General features: G+C 47.3%; 1 protein-coding gene across 1 annotated transcript in view; it reads right to left on the reverse strand.

Moving 5' to 3' along the window:
* IQSEC3 (IQ motif and Sec7 domain 3) overlaps window positions 1-9,114 on the reverse strand; it is a 117,857-nt gene extending 108,743 nt beyond the window's left edge. Inside the window, exon 1 of the mRNA XM_014539403.1 lies at window positions 8,529-9,114. Coding sequence (XP_014394889.1) covers window positions 8,529-9,082 — 554 coding nt within the window. The 5' untranslated portion in view covers window positions 9,083-9,114. The remainder of the gene's footprint in view (window positions 1-8,528) is intronic.
* Window positions 9,115-9,120: the final 6 nt, after the last annotated feature.

Below are 9,120 nucleotides of genomic sequence, written 5' to 3' on the forward strand. Positions count from 1 at the left end.
GCTGCCTGATGAAGAAATAGGAAGGAAAGTCCTCGATAGAGCCTGGGTGTTGGTTTTTGCTGCGTTTCCAGGCCAAAGGGTGATCCCAGTACCCAGCTCACTCTCTGTCTCTTTCTACCTAGAGACATGGCCACAATTTAAGCTTCCTTTCCCTCCCATTATCATAGACCCATTACACATTTCTAGTTCAACCTGCTGACGAGGCCGTGTGTGTATGTGTGTCTGAGATGAAATGCTCAAGTGCTTTGTCATGCTTAATAATGCAGCTTCCCAGGCTGAGGACTGGACTTGTCAGCAGCAGACACAGAAAGAGAGGAGGGCTCACACGGATAGTGTTGTTAGATGGGAGGAGCACCCATGTCCCCATCACTCCCCAAACATCCTTAAGAGCTGAGCCTCAGATCCAGCTTTTCACACAGGCTCAGCTGCAGAAACTGCTATTGGGCCTAAGCACAACTTATTTGCCCAGTGGGGCCTCCCTCCAGCTGACCTCTCTCTCTCCACTCAACCACCTATGAGCTTGCCTGAGCCCTACACACTAAAGTTTATTCATTCAAGCAGTGTTTATCAAATACCTCCTAGATGTTGACTTAGCCTCTCATCCCCCATTCTCTTCAGGCCTATGCAACACCAGCCTCTACTGTCTGCTAGCCCTTCCTGCCCACATCTTCCTGCTCCATAGCTAACCCCGAGTTGTGTGAAATTTTTCCTTCCAAAATATTATTTTAAGATGCTAGAGAGAATCAAAAGGGGTTACCAAGCACCAGGTGCTCCTTAAATTCCTGCCTTATGACTTTACACATGAAGCTCATTGAAACAGTATCCCTTCTATGGCTCAGATAATTACTTTTCCAAGACAAGCCAATGAGGGAGTGCCCAGTTCCCTCCCCATGTAAGTTCTGGACAGCCCCCTTCATGGGCCCTTCAACTCCTTATGAGCCTCTTGCCCTGGCCCTTAGTCAACCATGGCAACCTCCTCCCTTATCAAACATGTTCTCAGACATGGCTCAAATACACTCTTTCATGCTGAAGTGTAAAAGGCTGATATAGCTAAATGTGTTTTTTTCTCCTGTCCTCAGATAGTTTACATTTTAACAAGGGGATAACCTTGAAGTACCAAGGAATCCCTAATTGTGGAATATCTGATGAAGAGTTCTGCCACTAACTAGTTTGGAAGCACCAGTCACTTGTATCTTGGGCCGAGAAGTTTGGATCAAATGACCTTTAATAGGACCTTTCTAGCTCTGACATTCACCTGACTCCTCAGAGGGGCTGAGGGACCCTATTCCATTTCCTAAAGCCCTCCATCCCCTGTAGCTATGGCTTAGAGGGAATGGCCTGATGCCAGTACAGAAAGTGGGCAGGGAGTTGGACAGGCCTGCGTGCTCTCTGTCCACAGTAGCCTGCCCACTTGCTGAAAACAAGAGGCACCATTCAGTGCATACACCAGTCTTGCAGTGTTACATAACCCTCCCAGATGGGATATTCCAAACAAAGAGCAACAGCAAAACAGCGTGCGCACACACACACACACACACACACACAGCAGCAGCAGCAGCAGCCTTTGCCTATTGTGGCCTCACAGCCACAACCACCCTGGGAGAGAATTTTAGAAGCCCACCATCTCTACTTTTCCAGTTGTTTTGTTTTTCCTAGGAGGTATTTCATCTAAGAAAGTCTTTCTCGAGAAGAAACTCTTTTACGTTCTATGCTTGACCAGATAAAGCAGAATCCTCCCCTAACCTCTACTTCCCCCATCCACCGCCAAAAATCCCACAACAACACACCAGGCCTCTCCTTTCCTCAGTTCATCCTGCTATTCTTTTCAGCTTTCTGACCTCAGAATCCTGAAAAGAGCAGGTCTACCCTTCCATCCCCAGGCTGGAAGAATTTGAAGGAGTGGATTTAGTTTTCATTCATTTCAGGTGGGAGGCAGTCTCCTGGTTCAGGCCCCATTGTTCCCACCCTCCCTTCTGTCCTTCGTAAGTCTGTATACTCGATGAGACTGTAGTTTCTACATTTAGAAAATGGGTGATCATCCTTATTACCATGGGGCATTGGGTGATAACTCAGATCCTTTCCATGACCTTAAGTACAAATCCCCAAATACAACAGATGAGATTTAAGTTGGGCTTAAGGAAACATTTCTCAGCTATCAAATTGTGAGCCTTCAACACCGATCACTAATGGATGGTGGATTTGGCCTGCCTGGCTGCATTTCAGTGTAAGCTCTACATTCATGTATCTAGAATCGCTTGGGTGCACATTGTCCAGAGGTAGAAGGGCAGATGGGGAAAGGGCAGATGGGATAAGGGCAGATGGGATAGCTGGCCTGTAAGAAGGGAGGGAATCCTGCCTGGATCCCAGTCTGTAACTATGGTCTGACTGTGGATGAGTCCTGGGCCCTGGGTTCTCTATCTCTAGAAATACTACAATGTATTGAGCACTTACTATGTGCCCAGAACAATACTAAGCAACTGATACTATTTAACTTTTAAACTGTACAACAACCCTTCAAAGCACATACTACTTCTCATTTTATAAATGAGGAAACAGAGGCTCAAAGAAGGTAAGTAATGAATGTAGGGTCTCACGTTGGTAGTAGGAGAGAAGGATTCATACTTAGCTTTGCCTGACTCCAAAGCTCATGTTCTTCATCCCCTAGATCTGTGGTCGGCAAACTCATTAGTCAATAGAGCCAAATATCAACAGTACAACGATTGAAATTTCTTTTGAGAGCCAAATTTTTTAAACTTAAACTATATAGGAAGGTACATTGTTATTAACTTAATTAGGGTACTCCTAAGGCTTAGGAAGAGCCACACTCAAGGGGCCAAAGAGCCGCATGTGGCTCGTGAGCCGCAGTTTGCCGACCACTGCCCTAGATCTTGACAATTCTGTGATCCTCTGGTTTTCCTTTCAGCCTGAAAAATCTAATTTCTCCCTCACTCCTGATCCTTTTTCGTTTGGTTGTTATTCCTCATTGCACGAAATGGAGATGACTACCTCTCCCTCTGTTGAAACAAGAAGCCCTTTGCAGCCCCTGTGGGAACCTGCAGAGGAGGAAGGAGCTGCAGTGCCCAAAGCCTTGGAAAGCTGCCAGATGGCCTTGTGTCTGGGGACCTGCGAGGTGCCATCAGAGTCCCCAGAAACTCTTACTAAGAAACCCCATACTAAGCTGCTGCTGCCCTGTGTCCAGGTCACTGAGGATATGTTTGGGCCCCCATGAAAAATATTTAAGTTTCCCAACAAAGCCAGTCTGTCTGAAAATCTTTACATAGGATTTAAATGCAGGATCCGAATCTCTTTCCAGATCATGAGTGGAGCTATTTGTCCCAGCTCCCCCCTTCCTTTTCATATCACCCTCCCTTTCATTGGTTCTCCACCCAGACCTGACCCCATCTACCTTTTTTCATGAGTGACCTTTGAAACTCAGGCTGCACAGATATTTGCTGAATCAGCAGCACCAACTGCTGCTCCTCTTGCTTGGTTTTGGGCCAACGGGAAAATGCTCCAGGCTGCCACTGTGAAGCCCTACGGTGTTGACTATGTGGGTCTGGGAAGGGCTCAGGAATAAGGAAGGAAAGAGTAGGGGTAGAGCAAGGCAAAAGGGGCTGGTGAGGAGGAGAAAGGCCATCAGCATTTCCCAGAAGGCAGGATGACTTGTTTCTCTTGAACTGTGTTCTTTTTGGCTGAATGGGAAGGAAGCGTAGCAGTCTGGGCCATTGGAAAGGAGGGGGACAGAAAATCTTTACAAGTGCCCACTCCATGTCAGCTTCCAGGTGAGCAAAAAGCCACACACTCCCTCCTCTCAGCGAGCCTTCGTTCTGGCCCCATTTTCCAGCTTACCAGCTACAAGTCCTCTCCTTGCAGCAGACAGAGGAAGAGAAGGGGGATAGGCAGGTTGGTGAGCATTGGCCTCAGCAACCAGGCCTTCTGTCATGCTATAGACAAGGACCCCGAGTCCCAGGGCTTTCCTTACCCTGTGGATACGGTTTTGCCTGGAGGGAGGGGATTAGGGTAGTGGGGAACTATGTCATCAGAAGACAGGATATATGCAGATGCGGTAGTGATTCCATGCACTGAATCTTCTGGGCCCTGTCCTCCATCCAGCTAGCTTTGACTCTTACTGTTCCTAACACAAACCCTTGAGTCCAACCAATAAAACCTTCTCTCTGGACTCTGAATGTGATTTGTATGCTCACCCCTTTCACCATTCTGTTCTGATAGAGGGTAGCTCTAGGCAGCTGCAATCTGCTTACATTTGTTTGGAGGTTTCCAGATATGTGTCTCCTGCATGTTGAACCACAAGTGTTTGCTTATTTCCTCTTTCCACAGCACAGAATGCAGGGTTTTGAATTAACTGGACAATTGATAAAACAGAGTTGACTGACTGACAGACCTTCATACTTTTTTAATAGCTCTCAGGATGGGTCGGTCATGAGTTGCACCTCCAAACAGAGACACCTACTCCAACCAGCACCTTAGATAACAGGGTAAAAAGCACTTCCAATGATCTTCTAACCAGCCTCCAGCCTCCAGTTGGTATAAGAACTCAAAAGATGACCCAATATTTATTTTATGCTGAGAGGATGGGAGTGGAGAGGGGGAGACTTCCCTATGCAGCTTAAGTAGAAGCAAAATATAGAAAGAAGAAAATATGGGAGAGAGAAAGTATGTGAGGGCTAGGAAGAAAGGGGGAAGAAAGAAGAAAATAAGAGAATGGGCGGATAGTGAGGAAGAAGTGTATAGAAAAAAGACTAAGGAGGAAGGAAGAGAAAAGAGGACAGGCGCTACTGAGCCGTTCAGACTTCATGGCCACTTGGAGGTGGGGAGTTTGGGGTAGGAGCTAAATTTGAATTATAATGCAAGGATCTTACCTAGCCTCCAAAAATCCTCTGCCCATGGGCTTGGGTATGTTGGCAATCCCTGGGGTCGAGGTGCTCTAAATGCATAGCTGGATGGCTGGGCAAACCTGTGCTCAAACAGAGAAACTGTGGTCATACTGAAGCCAGTAGCTTCAAGCAGGGCCATATGCTTCCATGGCAAGGAGGAGACTTTGCCAGGTCAGGCTGAGGCTCTGGCTTCAGCCAGGAAGAGCATAATCAATTCTGTAGATGTAGTGAGCCTTGATTGAAAAAATAAAGAGGAGGAAGCTAAGATTGCTGCTTTCATTAAGAGGCAAAAGCAGTGGGGGCTGAAGCATAGCAAGAGCCAGGAAACATGCAAAGAAAGAATTTTAACCCCTCAAGTCTCTTCTTCCATGATGTCTCTGCAATCACTTATCTCCATAATGTCACTTCCTTGGCCTAATTTCCAAGGCCACCATTATTTTATCTCCCTCAGCTGAAAGAGGGAGCGAGGCCAAGCTGCATATTAATGCAGATCTGATGACAATTAAACAATCCATTATTTCCCAGTCCCAGGTTCCCTAGGGCTCCTGCTTCTCCTGGATTTGGGCAGGAAGAGGAGTTCTGTGGATAAGAGACAACTATATGATGAGATAACGCATCTAACACAGTGCTTGGCCCCTCGTAACCCTCGCCTACCCTTCAGCAACCTCACCAGGGCCTCATTTTCACTATAATGAGGCCAGGGAAGGGAAAGTATGAAATTAGAAAAGAGTTCAGCAAAATTACAATCCAAAGACACCCTCCCTCTGTCATCTCTTCATCTACTTCAGCACCCCCAGTAGAGAACTGATTCAGCAGGGAGTTCCCTAGGAGAAATATTGGGGAGAGAGCTGCTGGCTCTGCTCTTCTCCTCCCCTAACTCTATCCATGGAGATATCTCCCTGCCTGCTGGCTGCATCTAGCTCTGCACCATTGAGAGGTATGGAGAGGAGGACGGACATACAAGGAGGGTGTCATGGGTAGAGAGCAGGCTGAGGCCAAAGATCTAGTCAACAAAGATAATCCCTTCCTGAAGTCCTGTGGGGGAAATTTGGGTTGAAGCAAAACAGTGGGGAGAAATGAGTGGTCCAAAGGCATCCGGCAAGCCAACATTTCACATCTATGGAAGAGAGAGTGCCTTGGGAAGGAGGTGAGCCGTGCATGTCCATACCCAAGCTCTCTAAGTCTCGTGGTGTTCAGACTTGGGGAGCAGGAGAAAAAGCTGGAGGATCTGGATAAATGAAGGAGCTACCAGTGATATCAACCTTTTGGTGCCTGGCACAACTTCCTACGTGAGAGATTTCCAACAATCTCTACTCTCTTCCACCACTCTAATTATTTCTTATTTTTGTTCTGCTTTCCTGGGAAGCAGAAGCAGGACAAGGGAGAAGGAAAAACGATGTTTCCTCTCCAGTTTTGCCATATGAGGCTGGATGGAATCCAGATGATTCCTAAATCCCTGAATTCCCAGCAAGAGCACCTGGGCAGGAGAGTTGGGGCTCTCTAAGCCACTTTGGGGGCCACAGCAAAGTTATTATTCAAGAAAAAGGATCTTTTCTCAACCTCTCTGGCCCACATAGTATCCTGAAGGGATGCAAACAATGTGGGGTGCAGTGGAAGAGAAGGAGACAATAAAGAACAAGAGGAAAGGAATCAGGTAAAGAACCATCATTTTTATGAAGCCATGGCTGCCCTCAGGAAAAGGGAATGAAATAGTTTTTATCTCCCTATTTGGGGAGAAAGCCACATAGTATCATGGGCCTTTTAACTAGCTATGAGCATGAGGGAAAACTGACTTTCTGCTTTTTACGCTAGATAAGGAAAGAAAACAATGAAACTGAAGGATGGGCAATTGGACCACTGAGGGAGCTAAGAAAACCATCTTCTTGGGGGCTCAAATCAAATGCTTTAGGTCAGCCAACTCAGATGGTCCTAGACCAGTGATGGTGAACCTATGACATGCGTGTCAGAGGTGACACGTGAACTCATTTTTTTGATTGATTTTTTTTGTTAAATGGCATTTAAATATATAAAATAAATATCAAAAATATAAGTCTTTGTTTTACTATGGTTGCAAATATCAAAAAAATTCTATATGTGACACAGCACCAGAGTTAAGTTAGGGTTTTTCAAAATGCTGACACGCTGAGCTCAAAAGATTCGCCATCACTGGCCTAGACCTTTCCCCCTTAAGTCTCATGGTTTTGGTCAAATCTACCCTGTGAGCTAACATGTCCTGACCCAACTTTTCTAACCTACAGTAGATGTGAGGAGAACATGGGTTTTTAAGAAATATATAAAAATCTTCACAAGTATCCCCAGATCTAAAGCACACCAAGACTGGATGAAGATGAGATTCTTGGCTCTTTTCCCTCTTTCCCCTAATCAATTCCGTTAGCGTCATCGTTGTCAGGATCAGGTGCTGACCAGGTGCTGATTTCCCCAGAGCTGTTCTTCCCTGCAGCTATCCCATCACCTCTAATCAGAGAAAGGAAACTGACATGATCACAGCTTTCTCAATACTCAGGGGAGAATATTCCAGTCCCCTTTCATCTCTTCTTTCCATATTCCTAGTTTATGGATATTGTGTGTGAAGAAAGAGCTCAAGGTCCTAGAGTCCCTCGTGGGGGGTTACTATTTCTCTCACAACTCAACATGAGATTTCAGTTATCACCAAAAATCCAAAGGGAAAGAAGGTTGGCAGTCACTAGACCTAACAGAGAGATTTAAACAGGAATTACACTGAAATACCAACTCCGTTTGGCAACTGTCTCTCTCATCATTGTTCCCTTTGTACGACTGCCAACCACCCTGCACAGAAATCCTCTTTGAGTCAGAGGGAAAGCTATAACCAGACTGAGTCCTCATACTATAACTCAGTCCTCCATTAGCTTGGTGGGTTGTTACTTTGCACCCCTTTAGTTCTGTGGGGATTCATAAGAAAGGCAGTCACTCAGGTCAGAGCAGCGTAAGATTCCCCAAATGAGCCACTCCTGGCTTTGATTCCCACTGCATCAATTAAAGAGCCAGCTCATCTTCTATCTACAGCCCCCCTCCCCGGACTTTTTACATCATTCCTGCTTTATCCTCTGCCTCCTGAATTTCCTCAGAACCAAGTCTACTCTTCCTGGACCCTAGCCTTTTTAATGCCCTTAACATGCCTGTTTGCCAAGCCTCCATCTTTTTCATATCTTACTATTCATTGAAATAATTTTACCACTCAAACTCTCTTCTAAGATTTTTCTAAGTTAAATACATTCTCCAACTGTTCTCTTTTCTTCAGTTTAATCTTCACCCCAACTTTCTCTCAATCTTGTCCCCGTTAAGAACTGCTAGTTTTTAACATCCCCAATCACTTAAACCAAATTTCTTTCTTCTTTGCCCTCAATGATGGTTTGGATATTCCCCTTTTCTCCAACAACCCCCAAACCCTCTCAAACACTGATATCATTTCCTCCTTTTCCCCAAATCTCCTTGACACACTTTTACCCTCAGGCATCTTCTCGCCCCTTCACTTCACGTTACCTTAGTCCTTCAGATTCTTAAGTGCGCCCATTTCCCCCTTGGCTCTTCCTCATACCCATTTGCTTCCCTTTCTCCCACCTCAACTGTCCGCAAACCCTCTTCCCCACTCACTCAGGTCTCCTGCTCAGGACGCCCTTGCCGAGGGCAGCGGGGGATTTGTGCTGAAGGAGGGTTCCAGCGGCAGCGCAACAACTCGGGGGACGCTCCTTCTCCTTGTTGGCGACGGCCCCTGGAGCCCCTGTGGGCTGGTGGGGCGACTGGGGTGCGTGCGCCCTGCTGCTGTGGCCCGGTGAGGGATGCACCAGGAACTGTCCGTGGTGCTGAATTGGTGGCTGCTCCGGTACAGTCTGTGGCGAGGTGGGCGGGAGCTGTCCGTGGTTCTGGAGCTGTTCCTGGGCGACAGCAGTGGCGGTGGCGGCGGTGACTGGGATAGCGGGCAGCGGGGCTGGGGACGGAGGAACGAGCCCGGGCGGAGGCTGGGCTTGCAGCAGCTGCTGGTGTTCCCACAGGCTGCGGTTCTCGGCGCTTAGCTCATCCAGCCGCCGCTCCAGCTCATCAATACGCTGGCGCTGGGTGTGGATGAGGCTCTGCTGGTTCTGCACGATGGCCGTGAGCTCCTTAAGGTAGAGCACGGCACGCACCGGATTCTCCAGCAGGCTCTCCATGCCGCCCGCCGCCGCCTGCGCCCTGCCTTCGCCTCGGC

This window comes from Myotis brandtii, unplaced genomic scaffold, assembly GCF_000412655.1.
Source record: "Myotis brandtii unplaced genomic scaffold, ASM41265v1 scaffold216, whole genome shotgun sequence".
In the NCBI taxonomy this organism is placed as follows: domain Eukaryota; kingdom Metazoa; phylum Chordata; class Mammalia; order Chiroptera; family Vespertilionidae; genus Myotis; species Myotis brandtii.